A 25,736-nucleotide genomic window follows, 5' to 3' on the forward strand; every position below is an offset into this window, starting at 1 on the left:
GCTTTCACGCACACTGACAAGTGTTGAAGTGACCTTTCGGGCTGCCGAGGTGAGCCCAGCAGGGGCGGGGGGTCATGCCCATGGCCATGAGCATTAGGATTCCCTCACGTTGCCGTGACATCACGGGGTCTTCCCAATGCACTAAGTTCTGAGGGCACAGACTTCTTTTACCCTCAAAACTTAGCACAAAGTCCTCAAAAAAAATACTTGAAGTATTTACCCTGGAAATTAATTATCAGCGTAAATAAATGACTGACTGTGGTTCTAAAAATTTATCAACCAGGCCTGAAAATAAAGCTGACAAACTGCTTTACGGAATCATATGCAAAACGTGGAATGCCAAGAATTTTGCATTTTTTAACGTGCTAACAACTCAGCGGCCAATTACTGAGTGTCATTCCGACTTTCCATTCACAGTGTCAGTTCCCACGGTTTTGTGTCCGCCATTCAGGCCACGGGGAAGGGAAGACTCCCTGATGTCCCATCCTGGGTGGCGGGTAATAGGATACCCGTGACTCTAAACCAGTAAAATGGGGATGATAAACGCCAGTCAGGAGGGACCACGGCCCGGCAGCACTGGAGATACTTCTCAAAATGTCTCTTTAAGCCAAAAGGCAAAACAGTGCGACGGGTAAGAAATGAGAAAAATCAGCTCAGCGTTGCTCCCATGCCTCCTCTAGAGTTCTCTTCTACAGTGTTTCCAAGTTTTCAGGCAGATTAAGTTCTACACTGAAATTAGAATAACCTTCTAACAATGGTACTTTCATCTTAAGGGTTTTCGTTTTCAAAGCACTGTCATGAAATCACTTCTGGCCTTCACGTCACCACCGGAAGGCAGGAATGACAGGTATTACCATCCCCATTTTACAGAAGAGGGAACGCTCAGGGCTAGGCTGTTCAAAGTCAGTGTCGTGACCACCACAGTGTGGTATGCGTGAGAGACATACACAGGGGCCTGGGTGCAGGGGGAGCAAGGAGGTTTCAGTTTGAGGCAGCTGGCCAGTCAGAGGAAATAGAACTCCTCCCTATTTCTAGCAGGTCTAATGTATTCTTTGTGGCATTTCCTCTCAAGAGGTTGTTAGATGCATGAGCTCATACAAACATTATGAGAGCAAAACCCGGCTGGATCAGAAATATTGAGATATTGCAATTCTAGCACGTAGAAAACCAGAGAACTTAGAATCTTGCTTAAAGACGTCCTAATAGAAAACATGCGTGGCACCCGGACAGTTCACGGCAATGGTACTAATACAACTCTGCCACAGACAGACAGTACAGCTCACTGCACTCAAAGGCACGACACACTCTGTCCACCACAGAACCACAAGTCACAGCAAAACCAAGTACAACAACGACCCCTCCTGCACTTCCACTGAGATTCTCACCTCTACCCCTTCCACGGCAGGCTGAACCAAAACAAAAATTACAGCATGAAAAAAGGCAACGGAAAGGTAAAAAGAAAAGAAAACAAAAGAAAAGAAAATATAAACTGTTCTTCACATTGCAAGTCATAAACTGACTTTTAATAGGTTGTTCTCACCTCAAACTGACAGAATGGAGACAAGGAACATCTCCCGCACTCTGAAATGCTTTCCTGAGGATGGGGAGGAAAATCATCTTTTTTTCTATTTATGTTATTTACACAGAACTTCCCATATACTCAATACACAGTAAGGATTATTGGGGTAAACAAGACAGTAAAGACACAATTATCAGAAAGCACATAATAATTAACAAATGCTCAACAGCAAAAAATACACCTTCCACCCTTCAGATGTCAAAACAGCCCTTCTGATGGTGTCACATGGAGTGTATTCTTCCCTAAATCAAATTTTTAAAAAAGGAGTTTTGGAATTCTTGTCTAGGGGGAGAAACTGTAAGACCCTGTTGTATGCAAATACATTAAAAAAAACTGTTTTGTTTAGAGTGAGTAATTCAAGATTATACGTGAAGTGCTGATATTTAAAAAAACCTCTTTCCCAGCTGGAGTTGGAAGAGGACCGGGGGTTTAATCCCCATCAATTAGGCATGTTTGAGGCCAGAAGAACCCAGAGGCCGTGATGCCACTCACTGGATACTTAGGCTATCCTGAGAAGGGTGTGTGTGTGTGTGTCTGTACACATAGTGTAACAGGTGGTCATGAGTTTTCCCCTGTAAGTTCAATGCCAAACAGGTAAACCTTCCTAAACGTGATGACAATGCAAAACCCTGATCATCAGCGGTACCCGATGTTATGGGGAGCTTTTATTTATTTTTATTCAACTTTTAACATGTCATTGGTTATAGTTTCTCAACTGGGCAATGTTATTTGGGGATCTGACCAAATAAACTACTTTCCAAGACCCATTCCTAATCTGTGGAGCATTCATAAAAACTATCAGAGCTCAAGGGCAGAAAGGAGGCTTGGCCCTGAGCTGAGGTCATGAAGCTGTGGCCACACTGCCTTGGACCCCAAACACCATAGCCCCTGAGCTGAGAGCCGCGGCCTTCCTCAGCAGTGGGACGTTCCCAGGCTCTCGGGGTCATGCTCATATGTTGATCGACAGGCTTCAGCAGGAAGGGGCTCAGGGACCTCCCAGTGCCCACGGCCCCACCCCCTATGCAACTGACCCCCCATCCCACATGAGCTGCAGTAAAAGTTTATCTTTTTGATCGAATGGAAGTCATTCATCTACCCACTAGGGTTTAAATGTTTATTCTAGAACTGGCTATATGTTTCAGAGAATTAACAACTAACTGTAAAAACAAATAATAAATTTAGAGCAAAAATACCTAACAGATGAGAGATGGGGAGGGAAAGTACAGAGGCACTTGCACCTACGCCCAGGAGCTCAGGCTTTTAAAATACACTCTGCTGTCCCCCATGAAGATTTCCTGATTTTTTCCCTATATATATAAAAATAACAAACCTTCAGAGAGGTCATGGATGGTTTAACACGCCTAAAAAAAGTTCAAGATCCTGTTTTAGTTTTGCTTGTTGGCTGTTTAGAAGCAGCAGGAAACAAGACTCACATAAACAAAACACCTTGACATAGAATGGTCAAAACAAAGCATAATAAAGCCAAAATAAATAAATAAAATACAAGACGGGATGAAACACAGCATCCAACAAATAGGCACAGGAGGACAAAAAGCCACATTAATTATGCCTCTGAAGAGCTCAAGGAATCCCCTCATTAGGTACTGCTGTACAATTCACTGGGCGTAACAGGAGCTTGTGGAAAACACAATCCCACTGAGAGGACAGTCATCAAGTTTAAAAACATCTTAAAAGAATATTAACATATACAAATAAGATTAAAAACAGCAAGAACCATTCATTTTTAAGAGACAAAGTCTTTAGTGACCAACATCGGATACTTAAAAAGATTTAACTAAAGCGGTTTTCCCTCAAAACCGTAAAAAAAATGTGTTTTGAAGTACTGGCCATTTGGACTTTCAGCAAACAACTGGGGTGGGGGATTTGGACCCAGAAAACATACATGCCAATATTTATGCGATGCTTTATTACATCCTCCTTAATGCTTTTATGAAGTCCTAAAACCTCTACTTGGTTTATGAGGCAATGATGACGGAAAGCAATGGAAAACAGCAGCTGAGGACTGTAGCCTGTGCAAACAAGAGCTGCCAGAACAGTCTAGAAAGTACACTTTACTCACTTTCAAGAAAAACTAATAAAACTGAAATACATTTCAAGCTTCCCAGAATTCTCATCAACAAAAACATCATGTTAAAGTGAACAAAAGGGCGATTTTAAAGAAACATAAAAAGGAATGTTCAACAATTAAGAGAAATAAAAGCAAAATGTAAGCTAACAAAATATGTTTAACAATTTACATGGACCATAGTCACATAAAACTAGATTTCTGACCGGAATTTTAATTAAAAGCACCGCTCCGACATTAGCATTGGTAATGGCAGTGCACAGTGGGGCTGCCCTCCCAGAAACACACAAGTCACTCACGTTTCCGTCGCTCCTCTGGCCCCCTTTGTGGGTGAGGACCACCACCTCCATCCACTTTCGCAGATGTTGCTGTGAAAAAATACATCCTTAGCCACTTTTTCTTGACAACAGGAGCATCTCAACTTCAAAATGCAGCTCTTAGGTGAAAACTCATATGTAATCATTACTTTCCATGCTATTTAACGTGAGAATGGCAGTGATTCTATTACTGAAATAGCGCAGCCACCGAACCAGTGATGCGAGTAACTGGCATTTGTTTATGTTCTATAAATAGAAATTTACCCTGAATTTACCTGAATTTACCCTGATACAACAACAGAAAATGTCCTGCAACCCGGCCATTCCAATACCAGGACTTTTACTCCTGTTACTCTGTGCTGCAGCTGTTCCGGGAGTGCTGCCCTGAGCCAGCATCAAGCTAGCTGTCGGGGCAGAGACGTGAACAAGCAGACATCATCCCTGTCCCTGTGGTGCTCCAGTGACAGCGGGGGAACAAGGTAAAACACAGGTGCCTGCTGTGTAACAGAAGAGCAGGAACCAGCTACAGATGAGGGCCGAGGAGTCCGGGAGGGCCCTGCAGAGGCAGACAGGCCAGAAGCACAAGGAAGGGCACTCCAGGCAGAGAAAAGGAGGGAGGCCAGAAACGGAAAGGGTGGCCACTGTGGCCGAGGGTGAGTGGGCACAGGGGGAACCCTGGGGGAGGGACTGGTGAGATGAGCACGGACCCCACAGTGCATGCGGGTAGCAATTCCCTTCCACGTGAATGAGGGCGCTCGTTCTGTGAAAAGACTGTGCTGCTGCAGGAGCAGAAGAGCGACCCCCAGGCCACAGCAACTCAGGCTGACCCAGCCTGTGGCAGCCAGGCTCCCGCCCTCAACGGGGTCCAGCAAAACCCAGCAACAAGTGCTCAGAGCCCAAGCTAAACCACACAGGGGCATCCAAACAACAGCTTCATGATTCTACACTGTCCAAACCTGTTCTTCAAAACACTGCCCTGCAGGAAGTTAACAAGCTACTTTAAATCGGACTCCTCAGTCACAAACAGGCTCGGGGACAGATGGTTCAAATACATCCACTTTTCTCTGAGCCTTTAATGTCCACAGACCTTGTAAAACTTCAAGAGGGGAACACAGTTAAGTGGTGCTTCCCAAACTTACTTAGTTACTTACTGTTTTTCACAGAAACCCTATATCTTCTAAAGCCAGTGTTCCAAGGAACACACATTGAGAAACATTAAAATAATATACATTTCTTCAAAGAAACTAAATACACTCACAAGATTTTACCAGTAAAATTCCTTGAAGGATACCATCAGAATATATATTCATAAAACCTCTATTTTACTAGAATAGCTATTTATGCCAAAGATACGAGGGTAACAAAATTAAAGGTACAGAAAACGGCCAGCTGCTTTCGGATTTCCCAAAGGAAAAAACAACACTGATTGGTATACAAAGCTCACTTTTAGTTCAATAAGGAGATTTCCAAAACAACTAACCATATAAGAAACCTCAAGATCAAATGTCAAGCAGTTGAAATTATAAGAAAGGAAAACGTTCAGGGGTGTCTTTAAGAATGCCCACCCTAGACAGTAAGGTGTCCTATCTCTTAAACTTATGCTGAAGGCTTGAGCTGTTCACCCCAAAAGTGTATCAAATGAGGGAAAACAGAGGTTGATGACTGAGCCCAGTTCTGAAGAACACGGCTCAGTAAGGACGAACGTGGCAGACCACAGGGTCCATGCGCAAGGCCAGCACCACAAACGCAGAAGCACCATAGCACAGGACCTGGCTGGACTTGGGCGAGATGGCTGGACAAACAGAAGCCTCAGTTATTCTGTATCCAAGTACATCAGCACTCTCTGCTTTCAGAGGCATTCAACCACTCAGAACGTGGCTAGAATGTCAGAGAAGGAAAAAAAAAATCCCCTCAACAAACCAGAAACAAAAAACCCATGTACTTTAAGGAAGAAGACTCTTGGCCTTAGTCAGAAACTACAGATGTGATACAGTTCTGTTCTTTTTTTTTTTTTTTGGCCGTGCTGCACGTCTTGCAGGATCTTAGTTCCCCGACCAGGGATTGAATCCGCACCCCCGGCAGTGAAAGTTCAGAGTCCTAACCACTGGACCACCAGGGAATTCCCTGTTTACTCCGTTCTAAAAAAATCTGGAGAACAATGTTTACTGAATGAATTCCCAGCTCACAGATCTAACGGGTTAGACTGGAGTGAAAAAAAAAAAAAACACACACAAAAAGAAAGTTGTTTCAGGCAGGCATGCAAAGGCAGCAAGAAATGACAGCCAACAGAGGGTAGAGAGAGACCAGTTTTAAAGGGAGACAAACATAAAAACACTAGGAGATTAGAACACATGCACAGATCTCATACATGAAAGAACCAAAGGTCATAAGATGAGGTAAGATGTGTGTATTTGATGTGCTCTGACTGGGAAGTGATATAATTTCATTTATAACCATGATTATGAATGTTTGTATGCATGTAAATTGATAGGTATGTATGTGTATTACACATGGAAGCTTAAAGGGAAAGAGCCTTTCAATTTGGAAAATTACACTCTACTACTAGGGCATCACTTAAAAGTTTTAGGACCAATCATAATACTATCAATTCCCACTTAGGTATTTGGGCCATTGTTCATTTCTTAGGCGTCTGTAGATACGAAGAAACCAGCATGTGAGGTTAAAAAGCTGCATAAAAAACACATGCATGTTTGTAGTAACGTACCATGAAATTAAGTTAATAAATTACTTACAAATGTTTATTTACAGAATGCAAAATAAAGTTAATACTTGAAACCCTCTTTCATCTGTTTACACCTCTCGTTTAAACACTGTCAGATCTTTTTTTGCGTAATTATTTCCTTGATAACTGTAAAAACTCAAAGGACTTCTAATGCTCTTACAAGTTTTTCACTGCATCACTGTCTATAAAGGCCAAAGACTGGGAAAAAGCTAGATGTTCACCAAGTGGGGAATGATTCAGTACATTCTGGCATGTTCCCATCATGAAATATCATGTAGTCATAAGACAGAATGAAGAAACGCTTTATGTACTGATATGAAATGATGGGATGGTAAATGGAAAAAGTAAGATGTATGTATATATTATACTTCCCTTTGTGGGAACTAAGAGGCATATGTCCCAGTACAAATGGGAAACATCTCTAGAAGGACACACAGGAAACTTAACACTGGTGGTCCCCCAGAAGAGGAACTGGGTGGCTGGAGGATGGGGGTGGGAGGGAGGCTTTTCACAGACACCCTTTTACACCTTCTGAGTTTTAAATCATGTAAATGCATTACTCATTTTAAAAAAATAATTTAATTTTTCAGGTTTATCATAGAATTTGTATGCATTTGGCTTACCATCATCTGATCACAAAATTTATCATTGAAAGAGTTTGGGAAGAGCCTGGTCACCGAGGTCAGACGATTCACGACGTTCAGTGTCAAGCTCCGATAATCTCCCAGCATCATCAACAAAGGTCTCATATGAGTATGGATTTGATCTACTTCTATGGTAGCACCTTCTAAAAACTATTTTAAAAAAAGGTTACAAAGGAAAACAGATATCAGAGTATACTTCATAACAGAATGGAACTCATATTCAACTCTAGCAGCAAGTTTTTGCTTTGCTTGGGAAAATGGAGTATTAAACCGTATATATTCCAGAAGTTTATGATGAAATGAGGAAGACCAGTCATTACTGTTTACTTTTTAAAGGGCTCAGGATGACTATGAAACAGATAGAGACACTATTACAATCTGGTATGTTATTAACCACAGGTCGACTCCCAGGATACAGACAAGGTCAACAGGAAGAACTCAATGCAGAACTCACACCCGCCCAGCCCTCGCTCACCTTTCTCATGCAGGCTTCCCCAGCCTCCTGGAGCTCACTGTTGGTTGAATTAAGGGCTTTGAAGAGGGCAGCAATGATCTTCTCTCTGGACTGAGGAAGGTAATTGCAGGCAGCAAGCGCATCTTTAGGGAGAGAAATCAATATAATTTTCATCGTTAGCCTGAAAAACATACAATTTCCTAGTCTAAAGGCTCTTACCAACCAACAAATACATGAGTCACTAAACTTCTTTCCTAGTATCTGGCCTCTTGAAAGACAAAAGAATGCACGGCCTTCTACTCACACGCTCACTATTATCTAAGAGTGAACATTATTACCTAAGAAGGCAACAGCCTGCCAGAAAGTCCATGATAAATCTTACTGCCCAGATAAGATGAAGAAGGGCTGAAGGAGAGAAACAATGGGAAAACAAGGGCGGAAGGCGGTCCCCAATGCACCCATGCCCCCAAGACATCCTCACAGGTGAGAGCACGGCTGAGCTGTGGGTGGACGCATGCTGAATTAGCCGAGGGTAGAGCCTCAGACTCTGGTGATGAAGGAAATAGACACACACAGCCCAGCGTCTCTCCACTATCCAAGTCTAATCAGGTGGTCTCCTCCCAACTTGGGGGGTTAAAGGCTTTGAAAATGCAAATATCCTTAGGCAACACGACATGCCTCCAGCCTCTATGTTAAAGGTTAGTTAAGGGGTAACACTGTAGCAAGAGCAATGCCCATCCCGGCTGACAGGAACGCCTGAGAGGCACCCACCAGGAAACGTGAGAAGCTCCCAACGCCACACCCACCCCAACTCTGGCTAGCTTGTCTTGAGTCCCATCCTCAAGCCCAAGTACTATGGTCTGCCTCTCAGCTCCTCTACCTCTAATTCAAGCAGGATTCTGGTAATATTTTATTAAGTGTATAAAAGTCAACAAGAGACAAAGTCAACTAAGCAACTCGTGTTGGGTATTTATCAAGAAAGGGGGAAATGACTGTTTCTAAGCATGAGGGTGAGTACTGATCTAGTATACGTTCCTAAACTACGTACAATTCCTGTGCTAAACAACGATACCACATTCTTAATGAAAGCCTAGAGACAGCAGGAGTCTCAGATGCTTCTGAATCATTAAAAAGTTTAAAAAGGTCTAAATACTCCGATTCAGATGAAAATGGCAAGATAGGAATGGTATGACAACTCTCTTAAACCAGAATATTAGAGAGATACATACTTTAGAGATATATATAGTTCCCATAAGACAGCTATAAAGAGCTTACTATAGAGTAAAATCCAGTTTATTAGAGTAAAAACAATTATTTAAATTCTAGCAATCTATACAATCCATTGACATCTCACTATGTAGTTTGATAAATATACAAACAATTTTTTTTTCCACCTTAAAAAGACCACAAAAAGTCAGAAAAATTAGACAACAAAAAAACGCCACTGTCTCCCTTCACTTTTTTTTTTTTTTTTTTTTTTTTGCAGTACGCGGCCTCTCACTGTCGTGGCCTCTCCCGTTGCGGAGCACAGGCTCCGGACGCGCAGGCTCAGTGGCCATGGCTCACGGGCCCAGCCACTCCGCGGCATGTGGGATCCTCCCGGACCAGGGCACGAACCCACGTCCCCTGCATCGGCAGGGGGACTCTCAACCACTGCCCCACCAGGGAAGCCCTCCCTTCACTTCTGTATCCCGTAACTTGTCTCATATTTACATGAACTTACTTAAGGCTGCAATTCGTAGAGGTACGAGTGACGGAAGGCTTTTATAACAGGGCAGTTTTGTTAAAGCTGAATCTTCAGCCTCGCACAAGTTCAAGAGCTGCAAAAGATAGAACTTAATTTAGCCTGCTCTCACTGTGAAGACACAATAACCTTGCAAGTAACAGAACACAGCGATCTGCCACACACAACATGATTAACAAACTAAACCCAAATCCCAAACCATTTAAGTATAGAAATGTGCTTGAGCTTCCTTATTCTAAAGCAAAACTCAGTCAACCTCTGTGACACTTTCTGACCCACTCTGATACCATAATGCTTTTTCTTTACATAGAGGATCACTTCATCTAAATGCAAATTCCAAGATGGCGGGTACAACTCCTCCTCGTTCAGAGCTGCTTCCCAATGCCTTGGGCCAGTGCCCAAGAAACATACATGTTATAATTCCAGAGTTTGAGCAGTAATCCTTTTTTTTTTTTCTTTCTTTTCAAGTACAGAGTGGCGTAAGCAGGAAGTGTTTCGCTGGAAATACCATAACGCAGATACTCCAGTGGCTAGCCTTCCAGACACTCTAACAGACCAGTACACATTTATATATCTAATATCTAAAATACTATATATGGTGTTCTATTACTACTTTCCCCTTCTGTTGACATCCTGGAAAATCGTACCGTTTTTTCCCTTAAAGATTCCTACCTAGTAAAATATTTAAAACAGTAGAGGAGGATGTATAGAGAAAAGCATTTCAACCACCCACCCTATTTCACTCCCCAGAGGAAACCTCCAGTAACACTCTCCTCATATATAACATATTTGTATACACACACATACATAGACCCCTCTATCTATATCTAGAGAGAGAGAGCATCAGAAACTAAATTAGAAAGCCAGACTTCCAAACGTGGCCACGCCAGAATCACCTGGGAAGTTTTTAGGCAGTAGATTCCCAGGTCTGACCCCAAATCTACTGAACCTAAATCTTCAGGAAGAGGACTCAAGAGTTTCTATTTTCCGAAAGATCCTCACATGTTTTGATGCAGCTGGTATCCTGATAAACACTTTCAAAACCAGTTTAGATTCCCGAAATTTAAACACTCACTACCAGTTTCTGGTCTCCAGCTCCATGAGGAATTTTCCCCATAGGTTACAACACATCTGCCTCTGAAGCCCCCGAAGGAAGCTCCCCTCCCATTCTCCAGGGGCTCTCCTGGACCCTCCATCAAATCTTATGAGTGATGTTATACAAGGGATATAACAAGGTATAAATGATTTCAGCTAGAACACATGACCAATGACCTTATGTCCAAGCAAAAACATAGGACTTTAAGAATCAAGAGGTAAATTTTTCATAATTGGAAATTCAGACTTAGCGTGGATAAGGAAGAATTTGCTTCCTTACGACTTTTGCCTCAGTTCTCTGACAATGCCTCCAGAAGTATGATTCATGTCTCATAAAAATTTCAGATTGGGACTAATCAACAGCCCATTACAGAGTCTAAGAATTAATGCTTATAATTTGACTGTATTTATAGTTTAATTTCTATTTATCACTGTCTAATTTCATCCCACACTGTAATATTTACGGTGACAAACACTTATAAAGTGCCACCCACCACCGCCTGTTACCTTGGGTCAAGGGGCAAGTCAAGTCCACTAAACAACAGCCCAGCAGGACAGCGGAATGATTAGAAACCAGGCTCTAAAACAACTGTGGTGGTTCCACCCTAAGCTCTCCAGCTCACCTGCTCTGTAGTTCTAGGTGTCTAACAAACCCTAAGGCTCAGATTCTGCATCTTCAAAATGAGAATCATCAGTATCTGTACTTCATGGGGTGCTGCCAGAACTAGGTAAGGGCACTCACGTGAAGTGAGTTCTCAACTGCAAACGGCACATTCAAGTGATTGATAAATTCAGTAACCTGGGCACCTATTGATACGAGAGTGATTAAGGTAGATGCTACAGTCTTATCTCTAGAATACAAGTTCAAGGTCCTGAAGAGCAAGGCTCCCTGTGGAGGGCTAAGAGAGCTCGACAGACTCAGAAACCCCCCACATTCTACCGGACATCTCTAGTCACCATGCCTACCTCCTCGCCAATCCCGGACGTAACATACCTGTGCCAGGGCCTGAGCCAGGCGATGGCCGGTTACTATGGTCACCACCCATGCCTTCTGAGTGCTGCCTGACCAGTCTTCGTGCACAAAGACAGGTTACCAGACACACGTCATCATCATCCACACCACGCCGTACCACCACCCCCCTACCTCTGTGTAGAACACCTTATGCTCCACCACGTTAAGGTCCATTGTGAAGAGCCTGGGCTGCAACGTGGTACAGAACGTGTTCCCCTCCATCAGGCCAATCTGCGCGTTGGCAGGCTGGTGTCGGAGCAAATGCTTCTTAGGTGGGACCATATCCTGGAGAACCTGGGAGAGGCAGGGAGGAAGCATCACTGACCAGCCGCTCCTCAGAAAGCAAACACCTCTCATCACAATGTTCTAAGCCAATTAGCAATTTGAAAACCATAAATGAGATCAAAAGTTATCACAGACGTCCTTTAGTTAGGAAAGGGAGGCTCTGTTTCATATGCTGACACTGGGTCATGAAAAGATGCACGTCAGATACGTTTAACTCCTACGGGTCCAGAGTAACCTCTCTCACAACCACCACCACCAAAACAAGAACAGGACCATCAGGTTGTGCTCTACAGGCCCAGGAAACCAGCACTCTACTCCCTTGACACTCACAATTACTGATACAGACATAAACATAAGCACGTTGCTGTCTGCATGCTCTCAAAAAGAGCATATGTAATAGCACTCTGTACTGGACACAAAATTACAAATTCCATATCATCTACAAGTCAAATTTGAAGGAAAAAAAAAAAGTCTTCAAAGGTTTCAAACTAGGTTTCAAACTTCAAACTAGGTTCCAATAACACTAGTTTGGTGACAGACGTCTCACCTCCTTATGGGGTTCCATTATCACGGTCACGCTTTTCCCGGTGACCTGGGCCAGCACCTGCAGGGAGTGCATAGCCTGCTTCCTCACGGTTGAGTTTGGAGACGTGACTTCCCGAACCAGGTCATGGGTCACGTGGTGGAAGGACTTCTCCTGGGCCGCCATGATCTCCTCAGCCCTCTCCTCGTCCTTCAGGGGCGTCGCACACCTCATCAGAAGCTGCTCCAGGGTGGTCTTGGCCATGGCGACTGCCCCATTGGAAACCTGCAGGCCAGGGACTCCTTAGCACGAAAGGGGGCGATGCTGCCCACAGCACCCACGTCTCCTGCACACACTACCCCCAACAAACGCTGTCACTGGGGGCGCACGGCCCTCACGCCAGCTAATGTATCAAGTCTGCTTCATTAACGTCTGCAAGGTATTCCGGTAGCTAACTCTCCTGCTCATAGGTAATTTCTGTCTGTCATTCAGAAAAGAAAATGCGGATCTAGACTTGATCCTTGTGTTTACCGAATGGATTTAAGCAGGCAATGCCCACCATCTTCTATTTGTTTGTATCTGCACAGAGGTTCATAAAGAACGCGACTCCTATAGAAACTTCTGGCCAGTTAAGTACTCTGGCCAGGGGCTGTTCATCAAGACAGACAAGTATTTAGATCCTCAAAGAAAGAGAACCTGAGGGCTCTGATCTGTCCTTTCATTAAAGATGCTGTAATGTTTTCTAAGCTTCTAGGAGAGCATATTTGCAAAACTGTCTGAAACCAACTGTGCTCCAGGCAAAGCAGCATCTTGAACCAGGATGGTTAGGTCTGGGGTCACCCATCACCTACCTCTCCAGTCAAGTCCATCATGACAAAGAGAAGAGCTTTGAGGAAGGTTTGCTGGTTCTGCAGAACCCAAGTGAGAGGCAGCCGCTCCATGAGGAACTTAATGGACACCACACCCCCCAGCTTTGCGTACCAGGCCTGCTCGTAGCAGCACGCGCACAAGCGTTCCACGATATAAGAGAAGAGGGGCAGCTGGCACGCCTGGAGAAAAACGCACACAACCCGTACGGTGTTACTCAGTTCTTACACTGTGAGTGATTTCCAGAACGACCACCCTCAAGCACAAACACGCCCACACAGACCTCAGTCCTTCCTTACCCTCTCCTTTGAGCCCAGGATGATACTCGCAACATCAAATATCACAGCAAGGGCCACCTCCCCGATCTTGCAAAGTTCCTTTTCTTCATACGCCATACAAATAGCTATCGCATCAATGAGGACCAAGGGGTCCATTCCTTTCGACCCGTTCTCTTCACTGTGAAACATGGCGGTGCTGGGCTGGCTGCCCACCTGGTAGCAGGGGAGCAAGAAGGGACCTGAAAGGAGATGCAGAGGGCACGAGGGAAAGCCGGGTTTAGCTCCACATTCTCGTCCCTCAAATTGCAAAACTACCTCGTGTTTTTCCTTGAGGTTAGGAATTTAATAAAAGCCCAACCCTGGTACTCCAGGCCAACTGCTGGTAAACTGCAGTTATTTATAAACTAAGTGATCTGACTTGCACTAAGGCTATTTTTCTGAATGCTTTCCATTACACACTGATATCTTCACCCTTTCTCAATCCCAATTCAAAGATGTATTAGTTTAAAATGAGAACCACAATCGGGTATCTTTAGAAAAATCATTAGCGAGGCCAAGAGGTACAATATGGGAATGACCATGGGTTATGCTCTGGACACTCCTGACATACAAGTAACAGTAAACAGCAACAACATCCACCTGCAAAACCTAACCACACAGAGAACAGTCTGCCAGCAACCGTTCATTCATACCTGGCAGGCACCCAGCATGAGGCAAGATGGGAGTTACTGAGAAGCGTACAGGTCTGCTGGAAACACTGAGAAACAACCTAAGTGTTAAACTGTACAGCACTGACTGTCCAGGCAGGAAGAGTTAAAAAAAAGGAGGGGAAGTTCTGTGTTCTGCAGTGTCTGGAGAAAACTACTTGTCGATCGAGGGTGAGGGGCTCCAAGGACCCAAAGTGCTACTCAAGTGTGCGTGCCCACTGACCAGCACTGAGATTAAGTGAGATCAAGTGTTCAGAAACTTAGCAATTGGCGGTGTGGTGACATTTTTACTGTCTTTTCCAAAATCACCAGTCTGCAGAGACAAACAAAATGGGTCCTTCACCACCCAGAGCCTGAGAACCCGGAGCAGAGGTGAGGCGTGCCCAGGCAGGACGACGCCAGGGGCCCCAGGAGCAGAGCCTGGAGACCGAGGAGCGGCCAGCGGGTGATGCGGCAGAGCGGAGGTTGAGCCTTGGAAACACCGCCAAGGACGGGGACCAGCAAGGGGTGCGATCACGAACTGTCCCTGTTCTATACACAGAGGGTCCAAAAGTACTCAGCCCCCAGGATGAAAAACAAAGGGCCAAAATGTTAAACTCAGTGTATTTTATAGGTAAAACTTGGTGACAATTTTCAAGTGAATACAGCACCCACTGCTGATATACCAACTATCTGTCAATAGAATGAGTGGAAAACTGTGAAACAAAAGCCAAAAACCAATCAGCCAAACTCAGCTTCTCTGAAACACAGCGTCTGACCGAGTTTTTGAAGCTCCCCGAAGGCCTCAACCCACCACTTCTCTGTCCCACTCACCGCACTGCTGGGCAACTGCCACCATTGTGTAGTGGCGAATCAAGCTGGCTACAAAGGGCAGGGCACTGGGCCGGAGGTCTTTAATGACAGCGGACATGAACGCCCCGGTCAGAGCCTGCTCAAACGTCTTCCGAGCTGGAGTGTCTTGAGCTTTGTAGCGATGTGATATGATGACATTGGGTATGGTCTTTTCTGTAAAGCTGCAAGACAACAATTAAATCCATCATCACGACACTCAAGTCCTGAGCCAATGATTCCACTACAACTTTCTTATTTTCAACCTGCCCACTTTCCTCTTGTGCAGATAGGCCTGAGTGAATTAATTTCTCTGCTTTAATTTCAGCAACACTTTGGAATCAAACATGATGAATTTCATGATGAATGTTTATAGCCAATGGTTCAAGAGACACCAAATACGTTCTACCTAATATGAGCACAGGTAATGAATCAGAGGTAAATTACAAAAGGACAGCACATTCAATATTTTTGTAATTATTTTCTATTTTAAGAAATTTGATGTTTGATGTTAATCTTTTACAATTAAATAAGCCAAATTGTAAGAAGTATCAATGATCAAAGAGAGATGGAAAAAAGCTATTACTTAAAGGCAATTATATACCTTTTATATGTTGAAAAGTCACACCACTAGGTACAGAATCAAATGGGGCTATGGGTCTAAATGGATAAAGGATTTACTGCCAATTATATGAGATTAACTAAAACCCAAGAAAGCAGAGTCAGGGAAGCACACATTAAACACAAGGATAAGAAATGGTCATCAATATTTAAAAAATTTTTAGTTTCTTCCAACCATGAACTGGTCCAAGTAACAGATTTCTCTCTGTGACCAGAGTCTGCCTCTAATATTTGCCCACTCACTCTCTGGTTCTTCCCTCAAAACTAATAAAATCCACAGGCCCTTCATTTCCACGTGCAACATCTTCAAACAGAGGGAAGAGTGGTGGTCACACTCCCCACCCCACACCTGAACATCTCCTCAGCTCTTTTCCAGATTGTAATCATGCTCTTTAAAAGGCCACTGGGTCCAACTAACCCAAACAGACATCTGAGTCCCACCATCCCCCCGGCCTGCTCTTCCACACTGTTCCTGACACCCCAGTACATGCTCCTCTGGCTTAAGCCAAGACAACCTGCGGTCAGCCAGAGTAAGTCATAGCCTTTCATCCACTTCCTGTGAAACATAGGGCGAAATCTAAAGTCTTCTTGGTGTTCCCCTGAGGCCCTAACTCAGCCCCATCCCACCCCACACTCCCTCCCACCCAGCGCACTACTTAGCCTGCGATGCATAGTAGCACTTATCACTAGCTGAAATACTATGCATTTGTTTCTTTCTGCTGTTGTCCGTCTACCCCACTAGAATATAAATTCCTTGAAGGCAAGAATGCAGTCTTACACACAAACCTTGAACAGAGCCTGGTTCTAGAAGGTACTCAATCTGTGAATGCGGAGATGGAGAACAAACAGTCTTTATAAATAAGCGGGTCCTGAATATCTAAAGGGCAAAATATAAACATGGACCCCTACTTCACTCCATTCACAAAAGTTAATTCTAGAGGATAAAGATCAAACTGCAAAGGACAGAACTACAGAGCTTTTAGAAGATAATACAAGAGTATCTTCACGATGAGGATGCAGAAAGTGATTTCTTACAAACAATATAATAAAAAGCATAAAACAAAAGGAAAAATTTATCACCTTGACCACAGTAATATCATAAACTTCTGCTTATCAAAAAATTAGGTGGAAAGGCTTAGAAACAATGAGCACACCTAGCAGAGAGACCTTGGTCTGTGTCCATTTCTTCAGGAGCCCTCATTCCTTTGAAAGGGAATGGTGACTCCAGGGCTGGGGGAGAGAGGGCACGAGGTGAGCCAGAAACATCCTGCTGAGCTACAAAGGATGCTCAGAAACTGATGGGGACACGACACAGGAATACAGAAGCCAGCCAGCAGGGGCTCTCAGTGACTCAATCTAGACAATCTGGTCACCAAATTAATGGACTGTCACCCTTTAAATAAATTAAGAATCCATGAGTCCATACTACTATAAACAAATATGAAAGGAGACAGAAAAAGCTCTTCCTTTGTAAAAAAAGAGCACATGGAGGTAGAAAATCACCATTTTATATCCATACAAGAGAATATGATTCGGCAATGAAAAGGAGCAAACTACAAATTTTGCATCATGGATGAGTTTCAAAAGCATTATGCTGGGACTTCCCTGGTGGCGCAGTGGTTAAGAATCCACAGGGGACACAGGTTCAATCCCTGGGCCGGGAATATTCCACATGCCGCAGAGAAACTAAGCCCATGTGCCACAACTACTGAGCCTGTGCTCTAGAGCCCATGAGCCTCAACTACTGAGCCTGCGAGCCTGCGTGCTGCAACTACTGAAGCCTGTGTGCCTAGAGCCGGTGCTCTGCAACAAGAGAAGCCACTTCAACGAGAAGCCCGCACACCGCAATGAAGAGTAGCCCCTGCTCACCGCAACTAGAGAGAAAAGCCCGCATGCAGCAACAAAGACCCAACGCAGCCAAAAAATAAAAAATTTTTTTTCAAAATTATATTAAAAAAAAGGAACCGTACAATATGCAGCCCTGGGTTTGGCTTCTTTCCCTTAGCCTGGTGTTGGAAATGATCTATTCATCTTGGAACACGAGTCAGTAGTTAATTCCTTGTTACTGCTGAGATTTCGTTGTATCCACGCACCACGGATGACAGACATCTGGACTGTTTCCAGTCTATTATGATTCTTAAAGCTACAAGTTTCCCTCAAAATATAGCCTTAGCTGTACCCCAATTACATCTGACCACATATTGCCCTTTTCTTTGCTGTTCATTCCTGTGGGACTTCAAGCAACTATGCCACTTCACACTATTCTACATGTCTCTTAAATCTTTTTAAAATTTTTCATCTTTTTCTCTCTCTGCACACATTCTGGATAATTTCTTTTGACTTATCTCTTATCTAAAGATTCTCTTTCTCCTTTCTTTTCTTTAATCTGCTTGGGCAATTTTTATAAGGTTTGTATTTCTTGGAATGTTTTCAAGTTTGTCTTTCATTTATTTTAAACACAGCAGAAGCATAGTTATAACCTAGCTGTGGAGATCCTCATATCTTCAGTCTGAGCAGATCTCTTTCTGCTGATTCTGTGGGCTCTTATTCATGCTGCCTTATTTCCTTGTGCACTTGGCTATTGCTCACTGCTCTCTCTCCAATGCTCTTTCGACAACTGAGCACCTACTATATATCTGGCACTATCTTTGACGCCGTGAGAAACGTAAAAATACAAAGGAAAAACCTCTTCCCTGAAACCTATAACACAGAAAGATGACAAACATACATCACCACAAAAGATCATTATATAAAGGTCACAGCCTTAAGTGATATGAGCGAAATAAAAATGTCACACAAAAGGATCACTCTGGATTGGAACACCAAAAGATCCCCTGAACACCTATCATGTGCAGGTGCTGCAAATGTAACGGTGAGCCGAAGGGAGAGAGGACTGACCCTTGATTCCTGAAGCTTGCGCCCTAGTGGAGGAGGCAATACTAAAGGAGGATTACAACTGAGAGAAATTCTAACTCGCAAGTGCCCAAGGTTCTTCCCATTTTCTCTAAAAAGCAAGAGAAGCATTGCTGAGCAAACAACATGGCATTTTCCTGAACTGAAGGAACATACTTAAAACACTAAGAGACCTGGGAGGTCCTTCCATCCCTAATTTTCTGAAACAAATTATGTCCCAGCACAGAGAATTAAATCATCAGCATACTTAGGGTGTGCCAGGAGCTGGTAGAGTGCGTGTTTATTGTCCTCCAGACTCATCATTGCCACCAGGAAGCACCTGATCACTTCCCACGCCTGTCTCCGGTAGTAGGGCTCCGTGTTGGCGCTCTTCAGGCAGTCCAGAGCCGTTTCAATGGCCTACAGCAAAGAAACGCAAAAACTGTAGTCTGTGCTGAAATGACGTCACTCTGAAAAGCTTGCACGGAAAGCACGTGCACCACGCAGAAGAACCTGAATGCATGCTTGCTCCTGAAGAGAGCACAGGGGGCCTGCAGACAGGCCAGCAGGTGTTCTCCAAATGAAACCTCCAGAGAAGGTGACAGAAGTATTATGACATCAAGAGCTGCCATGGTTCAAACTGAAATGGGACGTGGAGTTCACTAATTTCATGCTTAAGTAGCCAATGGGAGATTCCAGAAATTAAGTGAGCTCAGAAGGCCTCTTGTGGTAGATTTGCTGGATTAAACTACCATCTGAGTCGTCTCAGTTCAAAACTAAAAGATGGCTTTCCTAAGCTTTTACTAAATTCTCTCTTTAAAAGAGGGTTTACTTCATTTTTGCAGAAAGCCTACATAGCTACATACACATTTTAGCCTTTTCATTAGGTTGACCAGGAAGGCAGGGAAGGAACGATCACACACAAAAAAACACTTGGAGTCTTTAACAGCTAAGATATTAATGCTAAAGATACTTATATACCTAGAAATCAAAGCCCCAATCTGTGTTGAAGTTTAAAGATTTATCCTGGCCACGTGTGAGGAACCAGAGCTGACACGGACAGGGGCCCCACCCTCCAGACGCAGCCAGGTGACACAGCACAGAGGGTGACAAGGGCCCCTCACTGCATCACTCCCAGCTTGCGTGTCCGAGCTCTTCTGGGGCACCACGGAAGTGCCCTTTCTCCTGCTGCCTCTGACCTGCTCAGGGTTATGTAATAAATCAGGCAAGGACAGTCTGAGAAGTGTTATTTTTAAGAATCAACATAACCTACGAGCCAATTACCTGTCCCTTCCCTGCCAAAAAAGGGATTGTAAAGTATGCCAAAAGCAGAACTTCTGTCATGTAAATGCACTGGCACTTGCCCTGCTGGTCATCCCCTTCCCTGCTGGTTCCTTCAGCCCTGCAGGGTGTGCCACGGCCCTCAGGATGCTACCTGCTGGGAAAAGGGCTCCGAGAGCACCACAGAGTCCCTGGGAGGGTCCAGGAGGGCCATGGAAGCTTGTCTTCAAAACCTGGTTTCTTCCATGCTTTAGATGCTTTGGGGAAGAACTACTTCTACAGGGATTTTCTTGCTCTGCTTAATCTATGCAGAGATCAAGTAAAAGTCAGATGTCTTAGTTTTCATTCTAATACCAACCCTGCCACTGATGGGGCTAAAGCAAATAGAATCCTAACTTAAGGAAACGACCTAAAATGTGGCAACGGGCTAGATTCACAGTATGTTCACTGTGGTAATCTTCAAGGTAAAGACAGAATTTTAGTTGTATTTTCTTACAGGGAAACTAGTGTTTATTTTGGCAAGTATTTAGATAAAGGTTTGGATGAGAAGCTAAGACTGGAAAGCGACACCGTTCTATGGGGTGGGGCTGCGAGAGGGGTGGACACAATTTGTGTGCTTGAGAAACTTGGGGGGAAAAGGTGTGTGTGTGTAGGGGGGACAGGTGGACTGAGAGATGACGACAGGAAACGACTCCAGACTGACATTACCCATGATGGGTATCCTTCCTCACAAATGTTCAGTAAAGTCTGGCTTAAAAAAAAGAATTACAGAAATCACTACTGTGTGTAAACTCCTTATACAGAAAGGTAAACAAGCTGAGTTCTACAATACAATGCATCAGGACAGAATAGAGTGCGCCTGAGCAAAAGGAGGGCTTTGAGTGGTTCCAGGCCACAGGATGCTGTTAAGACCAGGCCTGCAAGGAGTTCAAGAATCCCAGCCAGCATCTGGCTCACTGAAATGGCTGAGTCACTCAGATACACGTGAAAGGCTTCTATAAAACCCTTTCCAAAAATGCACATTATATTAACGGCTAGATAAGTGTTCTGAAAAGACATGGTAACAATAGCTGTAATGCAGGCGGGAAGGCTGGTCATATGATAAAAAGGGGAAAGTCGAATGTGACAACGTAGATTGTAATAAATACAACCTTAGCTGTGTGACAAAGGACCAGGAGGGGTCAGTAAGGTGAAGGGGCGGTGTTCAGTAAGGATCATGCAGAAGCGGCTGAGTGCTCTACAACACGCTGGGGACAGTCTGCTGATTTTTATACAAGGGCAGAAGCGTTCTAAAGGACACACAGAGAGAAACCAAAGAGCTGTCCGTGGTGGGCTAAGGAGCCATGTCTGGATAGAGACTGGGAGAGAAGCAGGTACTCAGGAGTGACGGGAATGAGACAGGAACGGGACTAACCTAGGTTCTAAATGACACAATGTAAAACCTATTGGACATCAAAACAGACTAAGTGCAAGGGTGGGGTGGGCTGGGCGACACCTCCTGGTCCATCAAGAAGGACAGTCCTGCCCAAGGGTCCAACGTCCTCAGGGGCAACACCACCCACTGGCCTCCTGGAATGATGGAAGCTCCAACCGACCAAGCTGGGCCCCAATAAATCTTCATCTCCTTTGAGTTAGAAATTCCCACCCCAAAAGTATATGTTCTATTTCCATGTTTTCAAATAGAAATTAAACGTCTTAAAATGAAACTTACAGTATCTTTAAGAAACTCCCAGAGACTCCAAAATTTACCTTCTCCATCGGGAGCTGAAGAGATGCTTTACAGTCAGAAAACTCCACTGTGATACTGGGGCCTTGAACTTCAGTCACGACGTAGTGCAGCTTCTGGGACTCCTTCAACATCTTCCTGTTACTGCCACCAAATTTACCAAGGACACGATAGGCCACGTGCGAAATGCTGTCTGCAGGGTTGCGTAAAGTGCGCCACAAAGCCTGAAAGTCAGTACGCTTTCATTAACCCTCCGAGGCGATGCAGTCCCACGGTCCCCCAATCCCAACTCAAAAGTTATGAAAGACTACACGGCAAAAACTCCTCCTCCCACCTCCGTCCCCCAAACACACAGTTCCCTTCTGGAAACCAACGATGTTAGTCAGGTGTGTCCTTCCAGAGAAATCGTATGACTTTACAGAAAATGCACATATAAATGTTCTTCCATGCTCCTACAGTACAAATGGTAGCATGTCATAAACAGTGCAGAGCTCAAAGGCAAGAAAACTGAACAACATATTGTTTGGGCAGATATACAAAATGGGATAGGGGAGCAGAGAGGAAAACACAACTTGCTGCCACAGTTCTTGACCTTGGGTTAGATGGTGCCTTCTCAGGTTTTTACTTCTATTATTAGGCTTTATAACTTACAAACATGATATATAAACTACCTTTTACATTTCAAATCTGATATTACAAAGGACAGCGAAGAGGGAAAACAGTGATCATAAAGGGACCTGCATTACGGGAAAAATGAGTTCCTGTGTACCTTGTACTCACAATTAGTATAAGGAACAGAGACGTACTCAATTGTTCCCACTCTGTCAGTTTTCCCATACCTTTTCACCTAAATTATCATAAGCCCTGAAAATCACCATAGCTCACTATTTAAACCTATTTTCTTAGACCACCTTCTGTAACAATGCCAGGTATTAGTGTCCAACGACAGTCAACATAAAATCTTGGAACTCTTCTTAAAAGCAAAATTCGAATTTCTCTTACATTCCTGTAGGTCCAAAGAGGCTTCCCTTCATGACTGTCGAGAGATGTAGTCTAAGACTCCTTACCCTCCACCTGGCCCACCCAAAGCTCAGGTATCCTCAGGAGAGGGGTCTTCTGCTTACCTCCCCAGGAGGGGGTGGCACTGGGAACGGGAGGGTTCAATCTCCCAGCACTCGCACAGGTTCGTAGTGGGTTGACGGTACTCTGCCAGTTGTCCAGCAGGTAGGGTAACTGTGCCTCCGAAAGCAAGAAGCCCTTACCCAATTCTCCCTGGGGCTGTCTGCCTCACATAAGGGCAAGAGGCCCAAGAACCCATCCTTGCCTCCTCTTCCCACAGGAAGCTCACCCAGGCTTGGGTCGGGCCCACGGTCTGCCTTCCAGAACCAACGGTCCTGTTCTCTGCTCAGGCTCGAGAGTCAGTCAAGCCTCCAAATGACTGGACTTGGACCTGGAGGCTCCGACCCAACCTCTAGGCCATGCTCTCCTGCCTAGATGGAGCCCAAGATCTAAATTTCAGGACTGACAGGCGAGTCCTGGTTGCACCTCCAACCTACTGTCCAGAGACTCCTGTACTTGAGTTACTGCCCATCACAGAAAGCTGGCATTTGGACTACCTACTTGGGGCCAAATACTCTACACCAAAGGGGCAGGTGAGTAAGCAACAGGCAGCCTGAATCTCGAACAATTACCAACCACATTACAAATCATTACCATCAGCAAAACATGAAGGAATAACCTGATATCTGACACTGAGCTCTAATGACCAAAAATATAAAATGCCTTCAAAACTGCCTCCTTTCTTATCTGCTGTTTCCTTTGGGGGTGGCCAGACAGCTCTACTTCCTTTACAAGTTTGCGTCTCTACTGTGTAACTCAACATCTCTCCTGGATAAAGAGAGGATCTCCCTGGAAGAAACAGCAGCCATTTAACACCTGCCTTCCCAAGTCATCAGCTTCACAAGAACATGACACTGTGAAAGCCCTCTGAAAGGGGAGCAATACTGCAAAACAAATATTCACTCAATACCTGCAATATTTCTTGACATTGTTTCGTAAGCCAGAAGACTCACACAGCAAGTTGACGCCTACACCAGTAGCCCACCAGAGAGCAGGGAGCCCACCACTCCGCACGGCGACCTCAACAGTGGCCAGTCACTTCTGAAACTGACAGCCTAAAATCCTCAGTGAGAACTAGATACGTAAGTCCTGGCGCCCTCTGCTGGCGGCACAGAAACGCAGACTTACCTGCATGAGCTCTGCGCGCACCGGCTGGATGTGGTCATAGAGGAAGTCGGGCTGCAGGTTGTCCACACACAACTCCAGAGTCCTCAGGCCTTGGCTGACCAACGTCTGCGACCCGTTGAGAGCCGACACCAAGGGGTCCATCAACATGGGAAGATAGGGCAGGAGCGAGCTCAGCCGCACGGGCACCGTGAGACACAACTCCACGAAGAGGTCCTTCATGTGCTGCTTGTGCAGGCCACTCTGCAGCATGTTCAGCCCTAAACACAGGGTGTGAGGCCGTTGGGGGAAGTTACTTCCCAGACACATGCCCAAGTTAACTGTACAGAGTAAGTGACCCGCCTTTTCACATAAACATCAACCCGATAATAGGAAGGCTTTTTACGCCTTATAATTTCTGTGTTAGCTAAATCTATTCTGTAACTGTACCCTGTGACCTCTTCCATCTACCTTATTCGTGGTGACAACAGCAGGCTGCACATAGTTTCAGTTACAATTAATACTATTTAATATTGATTAAGTTAATATTAAGGACTAATATTATACATCAAACTTTTAAAAATCATGTCATGCTATGAATAAGCCCAGTCTAAAGAAACAGACTCCAATATGACGTGTCCATATCAAGCTTGATGTTTATAACCTTACGTGTTTTTTCAGATTTCCAGTAAACCACAGTTGATGTCTATGCTCTAAAATAAACATAAAAAAAAAAATCCACTTTCGGTTTTTATAAATGGGAGGAGCTTCCTGCTCATAAACACAACCCCCCAACTTTTCACGAGGGTAACCAAGTATTTACTGAGCCCCTTCCTAAGACATGTCAGATCAGCACCTGCCCACAGAACCTTAAAGACAAGTGGAAAGAGAAAAGCAAGTAACAGTGGCCGCAAAGGCACGTCCCAGGCAGCTGAGGCTGAAGAAAGAGGAGCTATCAGGGAAGGCCAAGGCATCACACAGCAGCCACACCAGATTCAGAATCCAAAGGAGAAGGTGGGTGAGGAGAGGGCACAGCTAAGTTCCCAAGGAGGGGATGTACTTGAACAAAACCAGGTGGGGAGAAGTAAGGCTGGGAAGAGCGCAGGAGGGAAAATCAGACTGATCAGAGCAGAGGGCGCAGGCTGGGGAAGACTGGGGACGGGGTCAAACACGGACGACAGAGCCTGACTATGGGCCTCTTTAAGCACCTGGCCTGGGGGACATAGGGCCATGTTACATTCATCATTTTCAAGGATTTCCCAGTTGTGAAGATTCAATCCCTTGCCAAGTGCTCGCCCTTACAAAAAAAAAAAAAATTCCTAGGATAGTGTTTCTAGTCAGTTCATACCTGTAAACATTCACTGGACCCAATATCCCTTTTAGTTATATATACCTTGAAAGCATTCCTAACACACAGGAATAAAAGAATTCTGTCTATGCAAGTTAGCAACTAGATAAAAATATAAACATATTTTTATGTATTTTATATAAAGCTTATATCAGCTTTGTAACTTGTTTTTTTCCCTTCTTGTTCTGATTCTCTTGCAATCTAGGGATCCCTGATCTTACTAAACCACTTTCTAGAACTGCTTATCAAACGCTACAAAAATGTAACAAAGTCCTAACCAGGGTAACTAAGACCTTCCAACTCCCATTCAACTCTGAGCAGGGAGAAAAACCCATCCCTTTAAAGATGCACTGCCTTTAAAGAGAGGACACAGGGATGGACACACACATACACACACTGCAGGGGACATGTACATACATCCCCTCACCATGACCTTCACCAGGTGCAGAGCAGGAACCCCAGCAAGCAAGGGAAGCAAGACCC

The 25,736-nt window shown here is 44.4% G+C and overlaps 1 protein-coding gene across 6 annotated transcripts in view; it reads right to left on the reverse strand.

Moving 5' to 3' along the window:
- TRRAP (transformation/transcription domain associated protein) overlaps positions 1 to 25,736 on the reverse strand; it is a 109,605-nt gene that overhangs the window by 58,284 nt on the left and 25,585 nt on the right. For 3 of the 6 annotated variants that reach the window (XM_060032430.1, XM_060032431.1, XM_060032429.1), the window contains exons 20-31: positions 23,930 to 24,186; positions 21,706 to 21,906; positions 18,944 to 19,095; positions 15,148 to 15,347; positions 13,649 to 13,866; positions 13,334 to 13,531; positions 12,507 to 12,767; positions 11,807 to 11,968; positions 9,547 to 9,643; positions 7,845 to 7,966; positions 7,349 to 7,519; positions 3,965 to 4,033 (exon numbers count right to left, since the gene is read on the reverse strand). In XM_060032430.1, the coding sequence (XP_059888413.1) occupies positions 3,965 to 4,033; positions 7,349 to 7,519; positions 7,845 to 7,966; positions 9,547 to 9,643; positions 11,807 to 11,968; positions 12,507 to 12,767; positions 13,334 to 13,531; positions 13,649 to 13,866; positions 15,148 to 15,347; positions 18,944 to 19,095; positions 21,706 to 21,906; positions 23,930 to 24,186 (2,108 nt within the window). Of the gene's footprint in view, positions 1 to 1,385; positions 1,407 to 1,540; positions 1,595 to 3,964; positions 4,034 to 7,348; positions 7,520 to 7,844; positions 7,967 to 9,546; positions 9,644 to 11,806; positions 11,969 to 12,506; positions 12,768 to 13,333; positions 13,532 to 13,648; positions 13,867 to 15,147; positions 15,348 to 18,943; positions 19,096 to 21,705; positions 21,907 to 23,929; positions 24,187 to 25,736 lie in introns of all 6 variants that reach the window. The other 3 variants (XM_060032428.1, XM_060032426.1, XM_060032427.1) reach the window with 2 other exon arrangements.

The sequence above is a fragment of the Delphinus delphis genome, chromosome 15 (assembly GCF_949987515.2).
Source record: "Delphinus delphis chromosome 15, mDelDel1.2, whole genome shotgun sequence".
Taxonomy (NCBI): Eukaryota; Metazoa; Chordata; class Mammalia; order Artiodactyla; family Delphinidae; genus Delphinus; species Delphinus delphis.